The 15824-nt window shown below is 49.5% G+C and overlaps 1 protein-coding gene across 1 annotated transcript; it reads left to right on the top strand.

Annotated features, from left to right (window-relative positions):
* Positions 1–3120: 3120 nt before the first annotated feature.
* On the top strand, positions 3121–14204 carry LOC149354206 (uncharacterized). Its single transcript, XM_089575947.1, has 5 exons — positions 3121–3418; positions 3828–3971; positions 6622–7633; positions 10269–10510; positions 14089–14204. The coding sequence occupies exons 1-5, from the start codon at positions 3121–3123 to the stop codon at positions 14202–14204; spliced, it is 1812 nt and encodes a 603-aa protein (XP_089432073.1).
* Positions 14205–15824: the final 1620 nt, after the last annotated feature.

The raw sequence follows: 15824 nt of genomic DNA on the forward strand, positions 1-15824 counted from the left end.
AAGGCTGGAACGAGACGTCGCGTGTCTGCCTTCCTCATGCCTCTGTATTTATTATTAATTCTACGAATGATCGCAGTCGTATTCTGGGCAGTGCGGCGGAGTGATTTAATGGTGGTCGTGTTGAAGCCGTCATTCGTGATGAGCATACCCAATACCCTATTGACGGGTTTAATTGGAATTGGAAAGTCTTCAAGTTAGATGACACTTTGTGGCGGATCAGGATCCGGGTATCGGGGTCTGATTAGAAGGAATTCTGATTTGACAGGGGGACATGCCAGGCCTATACTTTGCGCATATTTTTGGACCGCGTCTGTTGCATTTTGTGATGTTTCCTCTATTTCACCGCAGTTTCCTGCGCTCGTCCAGACGGTGATATCATCCGCATAGACGGAGTGATAGAGGTGGGGGATTTTAGACAAGATTTGAGCAAGAGGGATGAGAGTGATGTTAAACAAAAAGGTGAGAGAACTGCACCTTGTGGCGTGCCTCGGCTGCCTAGTGGGAAGGTAGGAGATGTGACTGATCCGATTTGGAACTCCGCGGTCCTGCCCGTAAGGAAAGCTGTCACATATGCATAGGTGCGCTTTCCCACGTGCAGGGAGCTCAAAGCTTGTAAAATGGCCGAATGTTGCACATTATCGAATGCTTTGGTTAAGTCTAAAGCAAGAAGTGCTTTGGTGAAGTGAGGTATCGAAGGATCAAGTATGTCTTCCTTGATCTGTAGCATGACATCCTGTGTTGAAAGGTGGGATCTGAAACCGAACATGGCATGGGGGTAGATGTCAACTACATGTGCGTTTAAAAGCCAAGCTGCAACTCGCCCGCAGTCACACATTGGCAAAGAAACCAAGAAAGGCTTGGAAACGTCGTGGTTTCTTACAAGAACTTGGTTGGCGTTCATGTCTAACTTAAATTTGCATCCCAAAACATACAGACCTCTGTCGAACATTTTCATTTTAATCGCGTATCTATGATTAGTGGCGAGGCAGCAACGGGCGGCAAAACAAGAAGACGCATGTGAAGAGCTTCAGTACTTGCTTACTTGGACGCGTCGAACTGAACCTTGCTGAGCACGCCCCAGGAAGTCTGGCCGCGACTGTGCTCAGGAGAGCGACGCACGTCTGAGCCTCTATAAAGCTTCAGCAGGGGCTCCGGGAGCATGTTAGGCGCGTGCCATGCCACCACTTCCGAAACAACAGTGTGATCTTCTCAATAGTCTGTCCACACGCGAATAATCGTGCTGCTGATGGGTTACGCGACGATTAGCATCGATGCCTGTATTCTGTCCTCTTGCGTGAAAAAGGGAAACACGCCGATGCAACCGCGCGCTGAAGGCCGTGTGTCCGTCCCAACGCGGGGTCACTCTCCGTGGACTGATGACCGTCAACACTTCACGCAAAGCTCCACACACAAAGAGACCTGAACTGTCGCAAAGTAATGAAATTACAATCGGAAGTAGAAGCCTTTACCATATGCTTCTTCTTTTAGCACAGGCGCTTCTTAGCAGTGGTGACACGCATCTCATAGGCGAGGAAATCGAAGGAACCGCGTCGTGGTTCAGCCATGCCCTTTTGACAGAAAGCCCTAGAGATCGCATTAGGGACAAGCTCTGCATGCAGCCGCTCTGACGAAAGTGCTTAGAGCAGGGTACGCTTGCTCTGGTCACAAGAAATTCTCCCTTTTCACAGCAGCGACCGTCTGCGCTGCGAGCTTTTGGTCTTGCGGTAAATAGTGGAAGACGACACAGTCGCGGCGGTAGTTATTCGTGCACCCGAACGCAGAGCAGTACCTCATGTTGAACTTTGCGCTCAAAACTCAGCGGACACATTTTGTACATCCACAAAACACGCAGCATGAGGAACAATGTATGCAATACGAGAAACAACACTCGCTGAAAGCCCGCTCGGGTGGCTCGAAGTATCGCAGACTCCACAACGTCACGTCACGTGGGCCGACATGGAAGATCCCCTCTCTGCAGTTCTCCTCTCCTGGGCTCCACGGGACGCGGGAGATTTGAACACCGTGCTTCAGATGGTGATTGCGCCAGTGTTTTAGCCAAAATCGAGGGACGCCGTAGTGAAAGGCACCGGAAATTTCGAACCCCAGGTGGTCGAAATTTCCGGAGCCCTTCACTACGGCGTCCCTCATAGCCTGAGTTGCTTTGGGACGTTAAACCTCAATAAACCAAACCAATTCAAAATATAAGAAAATAACTACACAGACGTGATCAACAACGAGTCTACTTCCGAACCATAGAAGGTTAGCAGATTCGAAAACCGTCGCAGTATCGCTTTAACTTGCACGGATATCACGTTTCACCTCCAGAGAGACGCGGTCGCCCCAACCGGGACTGAACTCAGGAGAACGGCTGGGTCAAGTGAATGTTGTTTTCTGTGTGTCGTTTTGTTGCATACACTGCGTACAGGTACTAGCTTTCGTAAAGTGGTGAAACTTATTGAGTGAAAGCTATTTTCCACTACACCTTTGTAGCAAACATGAAAATAAGAGTGACGTGACTAAATCATGAACCTGGCTGATTTTTCGCACAGAAAGAATAATTTCTACTATCTTCCTTCTAATATTCAAGGCATGGTGTGCAGTCAACTCCTTGGAAGTAGACGAGGATAGTGGAGTGGTGGACGAAAACGACGACTGTCCTCGCGGCGCGCTCGCGGCTCGGTGTCTCCTGCCCCGTGCTGAGGGCGTCGTGGCCGCAGCGCACTGAAGGCTAATGAGATTGAAACGCCCGCATGGAGGTAAGGCCTCGCAGCCTGCATGCCACCGCCGGAGGGCATCGTTCTCACGCGAGAGCGCACACGTCGTGTGCTTACCGCTTTAGTCCTCAAGTCCTGCGCCGCAGGCGGATTGCTTGGGAAGCCTGAGCACTTAGCGGTTTATTAGCGCCTGTTTTCAGCAAGAAGACGCGGGTACCCCCAATGAAAGAACAATGTTGAGGTTTTTTAGTGACGCTCCGCGCGCGCATTGTCGTAGTTGATCGTGCGTGCCAGCAGGGCCCAGTGGTCAGTACTTAGGCCTCGCGAAGGGCTGCGCCAGGCCAGCGCCAAGTTAGGGCACGCCTGAAGCCGCGGCCTGTCGTTCTGTTCTTGCCCTGGAACAGGCATGAGGAGGGGACTGTTTGGCGGCGCCCTCACTCAAATGTCCGGTAGTTCGATGGAGGCTCTAGCCGCGAGTACGAGTAGCAGCGAGGAGAAACAGCTGTCCGCCCCTGAGTCCCGAATGGACACAGCCCGCTCCTGGTTGGCCGCGGCCGCCTGTTCTGGTTACTCCTTCTTCACCTGGCTGCCAGTTGTGTGCTCGGCAGTCCTCTACGCGGGGTACATGGACCAGTATCCCAACGTGGCCCGCAAAGACGCATCCTGGCCCTTCACCATCATGCTGGTCGTCATCAATGTGGGAGGCAAGCCAAGAGCCCTTTCTTTACTGACAGCATTTGACACCTTTACAAACTCGCTTTGTGCCGTTTATTCAGTGTTGAAAAGCCAGAGCTCCCCGGAACAAGCGAACACTTGCGCGGTGTATACCGCAGCTCGGCGGGACGTTTGCAAAGGCGCGTCATCCTCCGGTGCGCAGACCTCTCGACAAATTAAGGAGTATTGTGAGACCTCAGCCGTCGCAGGATTTTTCGCTCGAGCTTATTACCGTATAATTACCGGTCTTGAAAATTTTAGGCACACAGACAACAGACATACTGAGAAAACCCACTCTTCAGCCTTCAGCAGCCTTCAACGTTACCAATTACCAATTACGCATTAAATTGAAATTTTGCTCCATGAACAACTTGCTACCTGCTATTCTTATTTCCGCAGGTGTTCTCTATGCCGTTGCTTTGGAGTGGTTCTCAGAGCGGTGCCTGTTGATTGTTGCTGCTTTCTTGTGCTCGGGTTCACTCGTCATCAGTTCCTTCACCCACGACATCATCGAGCTGGTTGTACTCTTAGGCGTGATGTACGGTAAGTGGATTTGAAAGCAAAGAGCTTTCGTATTCCTATTTGGTTATTTTAGTTCTAGCGTTTTATTTTTAATTTTTAAAGCGACCGTGTTTTATACACTATCACCCACCGCTTACAAATGTTCAATGCCTCCCATTGATAATCTTGATGTAACCACACTAGAAAATCTCATTTTTACATTGTTCCCCTACGCAGTAACACCAAAGGACCATGTCTAGTGCAATGCCCGCAGGGACTAGTGGCCCTACGAGGTACACGAATAAAAAATATTCCCTGAAAATTGTAGTTGCGTGATGTGACCAGTTGCACAACTGGACATCAGATGAGAACCGAATATGAGCATACATTTTGCACCATTCTAGTGTTCAGGCATAGTGTAAGAATACTGATGGTCATCTGGTAACGTCCTTGGGTTCATCGGGTTACGTTTACAGGTTATTTCACATGGTGTAGAGAAATTTAAGGGGAGAGGCATTTAAGGCTACTTACATGCTTTAAAAGCGAAAGCGGTGTTTTTTACTTTTATTTATTGTTTATTTTTGTCTAATTTTTCTAATGACACACTACTCATCAACATACAGTCATATGGCAACTCAGATACTAGGTTCATCTATGTTCTCAGAGAAGCAACGCGGTTTTGTGGCCTGTAGGTTCTCTGCTCACCTCGCAGTCATAAATTTACTGGGTTCAACTCTCCGCACCTTCGGAGGAAGTTTTATTTTTCCTTAATACCGCGGTGACGTCAGCTGAGATTTTTGGGACCACTGCTGCTAGACAACGCCGACGCCGGATTTCATTCCCGATGAGCTTCTAAAAATTTCCCATTAAAAGCGCCCGCCGAATCTATTTCACCAAGCAGTTTAATCAGCGGAAACATACGACAGGATAAGTACAGTCTTTGTCAAAAGTAACCAGGCTCCATTGTTTGCTTCTCATTCGTATAACAGAGGCCTCACGGCTTCCCTAAAGATCAAAAAGTTCTTTGAAGGTGAGAACAGGGGTTTTTCTTACCATACAGAGATTTAGACCTTGAGGCCTGGTATAACAGCTTCAATATTCGACTGAGAAGAAAAACGTGCAGCCTAATTACTTTTGACAAAGACTGTACTTGTTACTTGTGTCAGCTTTTTTATGGGAAACATCTTTGTGAACTTCCCCTCCGCTCTTTCCCCGCGGTCAGTTGAAGCTTGATTCCTGAGTTAAAATAAGCTTTACACCAGTGTCCGTGAAATCGGCTTAAAATGGTGCTTCCACATGAACTGCTGTTGAAAAAAAAAAAAAGCATATAAAATATTAATTCCTAATAAAATGACACACACACTCTTGTGTGCGTTTTGCAGTACTGTCGACAAGCATCTCACATTCTCATTTTAAGAAATGACGAATTTCTTTCACAAGTGCTGCTCGTAAGCATGGCATTTGCGTGTGTCTTGCAGGGTTGCGCAGTGCCAAAATGGCTGATGTTGGCAACTCAGTTCGTTTCCCCGTAGGGGCGCCTGCAATATGTAGTCATGTGGTGTGTCGTGACACTGTGCGCGTCAGCACGCACGCCTTGCAAGGGCCACGTGTGGTCTGTTTCCCTCCCCTTTGTCCTTTTCCCTCTCCTTACATCACCGCGGCATCGTTCCTGGGGGCGCGGTTGAGGTGGAGTCCGACAGAGTGGGACAGTTACTGCGCCTCTCCTATGTCGGCAAAATCGTCCTCCTCGCCGCCGCGGTGGCTCAGTGGTTACGGCATTCGGCTGCTGACCCGAAAGACGCGGGTTCGATCACGGCCGCGGCGGTCGGATTTCGATGGAGGCGAAATTCTAGAGGCCCGTGTACTGTGCGATGTGAGTGCACGTTAAAGAATCCCAGGAGGTCGAAATTTCCGGAGCCCTTCACTATACTGCGTTCCACATAACCTGTGTCACTTTTCGGGCGTTAAACCCCCTCAACCCAAAATCATCCTCCTCGCCATCTTGACTTTGTTTCATTGAAAGCGGAACAAATTATGGAATGTCTAGTCTGAAAAACATCAAAGCTTATCCAGCTGCCCTGGGTTCGGAAGAAGCAGTTGTAAAACATACCATACGAATCGCCTAAAAAAATTGTGAACATTTTGTCCCCTGGGCCAAAAACTATAATTCTAGCAATATTCGTCGTGCCCAGTTATCAGTGTGTTAAATAGCAACATGAAAAACATCCCTGTCCGCACTCGTATCTAGCGTGTTTCTTGAACGTTTTTGAGCAAGGGTGCATCGGCACTGCATGTTGAAATCGCTATACTCGCCGATGCAGTTCAAGAAAAGGAAGCCCTCCAACCAATGACGTCGACCTATTATTATTTTTACGACATCGCAGTCAACGGCCTTGCAACTGCTAGCGTGCACCTGCTAGCGGCTGTGGCAGGTGCAAGGGGGTTGACCGCCACGTCATAGCAGTAGGTCGACGCCATTGGCTGAAGGCACCCTTTGATAAGCATTCGCCGCCTCGTTTTTGAATTGTATACGAGTATAGTGAAAAATGTGTTCTGCCCTATCAACGAGTGTAATATTTGGTTTTGAAAGAGCTCTGAACATCACAGGGATCAGCAGCCAAATTAGAGTAATTAGTTAAGAGAGCAGCTTGCATTCACGAGCTTCAAGTGTGGTTTCTCGATCAACACGCAGGTATGGGTGTGGCGTCAACATCCATGGTCCCAACCGTGCTCATGATCCATCACTTCGAAAAGTACCGAGCAACCGCATTGGCGCTCGTGAGTGGGTCGGTGGATGTGTCGGGCATGATGACCCCGTCCCTGGTTCAGCTGTTCATTGACAAGTACAGCTTTTCGGGCTGCCTTCTACTGCTGGGCGGGCTTTCCCTGAACCTCTTCATCGCATGCATCTTCCTCAAGCGGCCGCGGAAGCACGAAACCACCGGCGAGGCAGCTGCCTTTGGGCAGCACAAAACCGAGGAAGGCGTGGCTAAGGCCCCGGAAATAACGACAACGGTTGGGGCTAGTGCACCGACGGGGCCCGGCAGTGGTCGCGGAGACCACGTCCCAGGCGACTGCACAGACAGCACGGTCGTAGCTGCATGGCAACCCAGCAGGGGAGATGTTCGTGCTTGGCTCAGGAACACAGTCTCCTTAGCCATGGTCCACGTGAGGCCAACGCCAAACAGCAACGTCGGCGACAGCTTGGGGAACACTGACGAGCCGGCAAAGCCGGCCCTCCCCGACAAGGACGCTCTTACTGAACAGGTTTCTTCGCTCAAGCTCTGCGAAAAGTCCGACGAGACATCAGAAGGCAGCAGCAGCATTGAAAGCAACATCTCCAAGCTGCAAAAAAAACGCATGCAGAATCTCGAGGAAGCTCGTAGAATCCAGGAACTCATGGACGTGATCGAAGTCCTACCGGACCCGGACGTCGACGAGGAACAAAACAAGGGCCCCCCTCAGAAGTTGGGGTTCATGCGCAAGCTCCGAGAAGTTTCCACCGGATACATCTGGATGGTGTGTCTGTCCAAAAGTGCAGCCAACTTCTGCTCTTACACGTTCGGCCTGGTGATCGTCGATTACGCCCATGGGAATGGAGTGCTGGGCCAAAAGGCTGCTCTGCTGCCCGCGCTGTTCTCCTTGGGCTGCCTCACTGCGACGCTGCTCACGGGACCAGCCGTGGACCGCAGCTGGGTCTCCAAGTGAGTGCTGGCAGTGGCGCAACACTCAGGACGGGAGGCCGTCGAGACGAAAAGCCGGTGAAGGGCTTTCGTTTTTCTTGGGGCAGACAGCGAGAACAGAAAAAGATAGCGCAAAGGTTACTCCAGTAAAGTACCATCAATTCAAAATACGATATTTTCACTGCATTAGGTTCCTCATAACAACAGTATTGTAAGGGCTGTGGGAGTTGTGAGGCTTCACTGGGAAAGACTGCATAACTCAGGACAGCGAGAAGCTAGTTCCCAATTTATATCGCTCATTTGTTTTCACTTTAGCCGTGAATTGCGCCGCAAAGAGCAACCGCGCCGCGCTCAAACCAAGGTATATACCTTGGCGTACCGTTCGCGCGCATCGGTGTCCCTTGGAGCGAGTTCTCAGGCTTCTCTCGGCAAAATGGCCTAGCAGCGATAAGCTTTGCGAGTTTCCAACACTGTTTGCGCAGTGCGCGATGTCGCTGAAAAACGGGAATAAGCGCTGATTCTCAGCAGCTTGCAAATGGCCAAATTCGGTGGCGATTTGCGTGAGTTCGAGGCTCCTGTAAGAAAATCGTTCCCGCGTGTCGAAAGGACACTGCGCGAGTAATAACATTCTGCACATTGAGAAATATGTGACAGCTGAAAAAAAGGGCAAATGGAAGCCTAAGGAGACTGCATTCGGTCAGAAGTTGGCGAGCAGCGCTTCCGAAGTCCCGAAGGTTTCAACGGAGTCACAGGCAACCTGGTAGGGTTTAAGCATTGTTTTTAAGAGTTTTGTACGCCTGCAGTAAAAGCTTCGCCACATAACCTACATGTCCTCTGAGTGGTTGGCTTCACTGCAGTGCATTAATGTAGTTAGGTGAACGGGTACGCCTGACTCACAACTACCGTCTTTACTGTGCAGTAGCGCGTTCCAGAGTAGCACTTCACAGCAAAAGAGAGAGAGAGGAGGAGGATACGAATCTAAATTCTAGCACATCGTCTCGATGTACTGAAAATGATGCCGAGGCTTTACGGCGCCTCGGCAGTGCTTGATACCAGGTGTTTCAAATTATTCAATATAGATTTTTTTTTTAAAGCCATGAGAGATAGCTACTGCGGCTTGCGCAGGTGGATTCTACGGCATAGCGGATATTATTTGCCTGATAAAGCTCTTTAATTAAACTATTAATTAACTAACTTTAACTAATCAACTTTTATATATAATGGACAAGGTTAAATTGCGAAATTCAAGGCAGGCAACATCGCCGGTGAGCCCAGTTTTTAAAATTGCTTTATCGGCAATATGGTTCAAAATATCGAATAGGCTTTTGAAAACTAGTTTAGTTGGCTTTTCCGCATTGCAGATTTATAAAATGGCGTTGCTGCGCGCAGTATTGCCATGGAAATCATTTCAACTGCATGCTCCTACATCATGAAATACAGAAACGGCGTCTGTATTTGCTGCGTTAGAAATGCGAGCGACGCCATTTCATAGATCTGCAGCGCAGGAGAGCCAACTCAGCGAGCTTTGGAATGCGTATTTTTGTCTTTCGATGTTTCGAATCACATCGCCGATTAAGAACATTTAAAAACTGGGCTCACCTTCGATATCGACGGCTTTTCAGTATGGCAATAGAATGTTCCCGCTAAAATCAAAAATAAAAAGTTCAGTTAAATTTATCTATTTGATCGTTTAATTACAGACCTCTATTAAGTACAGTCTTGGTCAAAAGTCTTAAGGCCAAAGGCTTTTCGCTTCAGCCACATAACAAAGCCATTACGGCACTATTAAAGGGCTGCTGAAGCGGTTTTAGAATTCGATGAGCTTAGGTCGCCGAATGTGCGAAACGGGCACGTAATGTCTGCGAAATCGTTTTGCTCTAGCATTTAAAATGGTGGCGTAATCGCCGAATAAAGTCGTCATCGGCGTTCAGGCTGCTCTGAAGTGCACAGCGACGGGCAGAGGGCCCGATAATGACGTCACGTATGACGGCCCTACATTTCCAGCGAAGAAACGGTTATTCCATTAAAGAAAACCGATGACATGGAAGGTGAAGCTCACGATGCATTGTTTCGCGCCATCTGACGACACACAGCAGCATGCAGGCGTAAGCAGCGGACATCTGAAATTTCGGCAACAATGACGTCACTGCCAAGTTTCGCCGCACTCCTCCAACGTAGTGAGAAGAAGCCAAACATCGTCGTGGTTTTAATCGCTGATTATGACATCATTTTAAATGCTAGTGCAAAAATACTTTTCATGCTTTATCTAGAAGCTTGATAGATTCGAATTCTTGAATAACCTTGAATTGTCAAAAAACCGTTTCAGCTTCCCTTCAAAGACCAAATGACCTTGAAATTCCATCAGAAGGCTTCTGCTTAACTTGTGTTTTGAATGATCCGCTGCCTTAAGACTTTTGACCAATCCGCCATGCTGCAGTATCCACCTGCACAAATCGCACTGCCGTATCTCTCGCGGCTTTTCAAAGAAAACCCTGTATTGAATCATTTCAAACACACGGTACACTGTCGAGAGAGGGGCCGCCGACATTTCTGTCACTGTTCCACATCGAGGCTCGCCACGAGACAATTTCTACCACCGTTTTCGCGATGGGAGCGCACCACGGCGTCTCAATGCGCACGGGGCTCGTGCTCGCAGGTACTCGGTGATGCTGCTCAGCTGCGTTGTCCAGGCAGCCGCCCTGCTGTCCGCAAGCGTGTGGAGCACCTTCCCGGTGCTGGCCGTCTGCTCCTTCTTTGGCGGCGTCGGACGCGGAGCTCGCTGCTTCCTCTTCCCGGTGCTCCTTTCCGACCGCTGTTCGCTGACCGAAATGCCCGCTGCCCTCTCCATCATGAACGCGGCCTGCAGCGTGACACTGTTCCTGAGGACGCCGGTCATTGGTGCGTCCCTGACTGGCATGCATGGCAGGACCGTTAGCTGTTCCGCCTGTCGTATCCGATACGCGTGCAACACGTGTGCATGATTTGGGTAGCAGAAGTCCTGCATGCCGGACGCTTCCCCAAGATTTCGCTCAAATTTCTAAAAACAGGTTTTTTTTTTTTTCACTTAGAAGAACGCTTTTTTCGCCATAGTATTGTCAGTGGCGTAGCGCATTGGAATACAGCTGAGACGTGCTAACTAGCAGGATCGTTAACTAATACTGAATAGTTAACGTTTTAACTATTACCGTTGTAGTCTCCTTGTTTATTGAGAGGCGGGTAGGCCAGCCGCCAGCGTAAGTGGCATCCATGTCAGATTTTAGAATATTGAAAACGCAATTACCGTCGGCGCTGCGGCTCAACTAAGGTTCGGCTGCTTCGACGAGTTACTCGCATTGGAGAAGGGGTTGCTTTTCCCACAAGCTTTTCGGTTTTGGTCCTGTTGTCTACCATAGTGTTCTGTCCTGTTTTTGCGCCTTACAAATCAAAATGAACCGAAGCCAACTAGCCCCACTAACGAGTTCTCGGTGGCCTAAGCATGCAGCCATGAACAGGTGGTTGTGCTCTGTTTAAGGTTTAAACATCAGCTCGCGAGTGCAATTTTACGAAAATATTCCACATGGTAGTTATGCGATGCTTAGGACTTGAGCTGGCACCGTATAATTGGATGGGGTGCATGTTAATTCTGGCCAGTTGCATAGCGCGAACAGCGGAACATGTACACCGGTGGAAAGTGGACTCTGGGCAATATAGCGCGGACTTCAGCTCAGAGCCCTGCGGACAGCGTACAAATTCAGTCCTTATGCAAGCCGGCGCTTAGTGTCCCGGATTCACCGTAGCGAAGCCACGAGACAAGGCGAAAAAGTGTACATATGCCACACAAAAGCGCTGGAAGATTAAAATTTTGCCATATTTTTTTATGTTCTCATAAATGCACACGTAGCCAGAAATCCTAGACAAACGCATTTTTGAACGGGAAGCTTTTTATGAGCGCAATTTTTCGCATATCATAAGCAGCTATAAAAGAGCGCCTGGATTCCTATTCCGTCATTTTAGTTGCAAGTTGCGCCTCTGTCCTGTTGTGTTTGTTTTCCTGTATTCGTCCTTTTAGCGCGCGACATTTTTTCAAGATTGCATCATAACAATCAATATATCCGCAGATCCCCCCTGTGAAGTTCGCTGAACTTTCCAATGCAACATCCAGCCTCCAGAACAGAGAGTACTTTGACATGTGCACCTGTCCCTGGTCGAAGGGTTACGAAATTCGTGGAACCGCGAATGCACGACGGAGGCTCGATGGCTGCTCTACAGTTGCCGGCGGCACAGTGGCCAGAGCGCTCGTTCTGTCCCCGTCTTGCTTCCCTACCATATATACTTTCTAGCGCGCAGCTTTGTGCAGTGTTCAGTGTTTGAATGCTTGCTGTCGTGTTTGCGGCCAGTGGATGTTTTTATTGCGAACGCAATACTACCCTAGGTTTTGAGCCTTCAGCGTGGTCCCGGCAGTAGTCACGTTTGACCTTTAGACGGCCTCCAGTTTGATGACGCGTGGAGGCGCTTGCGTCTGTGACGTCATACCGAGGTGAAATCTGAGCTACCAAGTCGGTTCGTCGGCGCGGTCCCAGCGGTAGCCACGGAGCGCCGCAGATCCCAGGCAGTAAGAGAGGGGACTGCGTTCATTTCGAGGAAAGGAAAGGCGTCATACCAACTCTGTGGTTTAGTGGACACCTCAATAACACTTTAAGCTAATTCCGGCGTTCATTGATGCGCTCTGACATAGAAAGCGTTGTAGACTGCGTTGATTTGGAGGAAAAGAAAGGCGCCTTACGAACTCTGTGGTTTAGTGGACACCTCAATAGCACTTTCAGCTAATTCCGGCGTTCCGTGCAGCACTCAGGCTTTCGCTTTTCACTACTTTAGTCGCTAAAGTTCCTCGTAATTTGCTTTCGCAACCTTCCGGGCTTAACCAAGCTAAGCCTCTGCCAATTTTTTTTTTTTTTTCAACCTCGCTTCCCTGAGTGTCAGTCATTTGCTCTGCTCATGTAAGTACAGGGTCCGTCAAAAGTTCCCAGGCCACATGGTCCGCTTTTCATCGGTATATCCTGGCACTTAAGATTCCGATAGAGCTATCGAGGTTCTCAGATGGTAGAACGATCCTTCTTCTATTCTCTACAGATATTTTGAGCTTCGAGGGTATCTCAACAGCCCGACTATGCTGCTCAAAAGCAAACCCTGTGGCCTTGGAACTTTTGACGGACCCTGTACATAGCTTACTGTGAGGACGCAGGTGTACGGTGGCCGATCGGTACGCGATGCGGCTCCAATGGGTCTATGAGCTTTGAGTACTCAGAAGAGCTGTCGTCGCCACTGGCCGCTTGACCGCTCAGCGACAGCTTTCTTCTTTTTGTATAAAGAACCTGGAGTGATTGTTCCCGGGGCATACGTGTGCCCCGTATGCACGTGTGCGGAAAGGAAACGTAGAAGACGGCAGAGGTTCGGAATGTAGTGAATTCTGTGCTGTTTTATGTGTACTCGGAACCCCTTCTTTCCTAAGTATTCGGTCAGCCGATATCCTTTCCCCAGTCTTTGATAAGCTGACGGAAACTTGATTTTCCTTTCCCTAACCATCGACTGGTGAGAAGTGTCGCCTAATTTATGATTGGTTGCTGTCGCCGCCGAGGGCGGAGACAGAGTGCTTAAATCTGAGCTCCCTCGGTTAAGCGGGGGCTGATTTCGTCTAATCAACGGTTCAGTCATGGTGTAAATAGTTTTCTCTTTGCTCATTTCTTCTTGTTTATTTATGTGTAAGTAAATAGTTAACCTTCTTTTCCCGCCATCGAGTAATGTGACTGTTTGCGAGTCCGAACCATCAATCCATCAAGGAACCTGATTTCATCATCAAATGTTTCCTCACATCGCCACGTGAAGGGGAAACTCAACTCCCCCCCTGGAGACTTCTTTTTTATTTTCTGCTATTTATTGCAAAAATCGCACCCCCTTGGTTTTATATGGTATGGCAGTCATTACTCGGTGCGAGTGCAGGGCAAATTTCAAAAATTTGGGGGACACAACGCCTTCGAGATAGCGTTAGTTGGTCCCGGCAGCGGCTCCTCTCCCCCGCCCCCACACACATGTAAAGCCCCGATGCAACCAAGCTGAACAAACGTACCCGCTTGGCCTGTTGGTAGCGTCGCTGACCTCCGACTCGCAATGCGACTGGGGTTCGATTCCAGACAACCTGCCACAATTTTCTTTTTCAGCGCAATTCCACGGTTGCCGCACAATTGTAAGTAATGTCCAAGAAAGGCGGACTTGATACACAAAAGGTAGTGGTGAGCTTTTAAGACCTTTATCTCCCGGCAAGTAACGCATCTGACGAGTGGCGGTGCATAGATATATGAAATACAACGCAGAAATGAGCTCCGTCCACCTTTGTGATAGGGCTTGGAGCTGAAACCTAACTTCGCTCTTGTGGCCAACGGTAATGAAACGCCCATGTAAAGTGCCCGTATTAATTCACGTTTTATGTCGTTCTCTTTCAGGGTTCATGCGTGACTACAGCGGGTCGTACGCAATGCTGCTGATGTGTCTGGCTGGCGTCAACTTCGTCCAGCTGGTGGTCTGGCTTGCGTACACCACAGCCACGAAGTGTCGCTAGGTGAAACGGGAAAGGAGCTGGAAAAAAAAAAAACAGCTGCCGGTTGGCCGTAGTCGGCATTCACAAATAAAGTGCCTCCAGCAGCTCTCGCAGACCTCCTCCCTCGGTGGTATTTGCCACTTGTTGATCACATTTGCTTTCGCGTTGAGGGATACGCTGCGACGTTTTTCGCTGCGCGAACTTCGCCGAAAAAAAAAAAAACGTCGCATGTATCCAGGCCTTTAGGCGTCCGTTTCTGCGTTGAGCGACGTACCGCGGCGTCGGCCTCTGGAAATAGGTCGGAAATAGGCGAACGAGTCCATCGTAGCAAGAGTGAACACACAGTGCAGCGGACAACGAAAGATAGCGATAGCGAAGAGCGCGCGGAGGAAAACTGAGGAGGGAACCGCAGCAGTGTAAACAGTAGCATAATAACATTGAAGGACTATGATAGAGATGAGTAGCGCGCGTCGTCTTATTTCTGATGACGTCCCCGATAAGGTATGCATGCCAGATAGTGCCGCTATGATCTGAGGAGAGAACGGCGGCAACGTGAAGAGTGGAAGAGCGCGCTGGTCGCTCGCCCGAGGCGACTTGACGGAGGAACGCTGCCCCCCCCCCCCCCCCCCTCCACCAAAGAAAAAAAGAAGAAAAATTAGTTATCAGGAAAGGAAATGGCGCAGTAGTTGTCCCACTTCTCGGCAGACACCTCAACCGCGCAGTAAGAGAGGAAGGTGGGAGTGAAAGAGGAAAGAGTGGTGCTGTAGTGGTGGGCTCCGTAGTACGTTCGGCCACCTGGGTATCTTCAGTGCGCACTGAGATCGCACAGCACACGGGCGCCTTTTGCGTTTCGCCTCCATCGAAACGCAACCGCCGCGGTCATGTTCGAACCCGGGTACTCCGGCTCAGTAGCCGAACGCCCTCACCACTGAGCCACAGAGGTGGGTATACACGCTGCCGCCTAGTCGAAACCCAGAGCCGCCTCCGTACGGCATGCGTGTTCCGTATGAGGTCGCCTACGGTTCGAGTAACGCAGCAGCTGCGCCCAAGAATCGCATTACCTCTCGAGAAGCGTAATAATTAGCTATTTTTTTTCGGAAGGCGCCCCCTTAATTCGTAACGAATTTTTTTTTTTCATTGTGAAAAATCCAGGCGCTGTGTCCCCTCTGTGTCGTTGTTTGTTAGCGCCTGGATTTTTCACAATGAATGTATACCAACTAGCTCAGCTTTCTGCCCTGTTGGAATTTTTTTTTTTTACCCACATGAGAAATTTCGTTCGCTGGAAGAAGGGACACATCGTCCATAGCAGGCGTGTGGAAGAAACCGCGAAATAAAAAGATAAGAAGTCTGCCACTTCTCCTCTACCCTCAACACCCCCGCCATCCTAGAAATTTACACTCCGCCCCATAATTCCCCTGCTCGAGAGAGAGTTCAGAACATCGGGCATTCTGCACATTGTACACAAAGTGCTCCCATAAAATTTGTATCATGCCGAAATGGGGCAAGCAACGCTATCTGACGCAGCGAACGACCCTCATGCGGCACGGTCGAACGTCTCGGCGTCGTACAGTCGTCCACATACCTGCCTAGAGCGCTCGGACGCCGCGCTCTTTTGTGTATTGGTGGCACTGCTTGGCGGGA

Source organism: Amblyomma mixtum, chromosome 3, assembly GCF_055824585.1.
Source record: "Amblyomma mixtum isolate Tamu chromosome 3, ASM5582458v1, whole genome shotgun sequence".
Lineage (NCBI taxonomy): Eukaryota > Metazoa > Arthropoda > Arachnida > Ixodida > Ixodidae > Amblyomma > Amblyomma mixtum.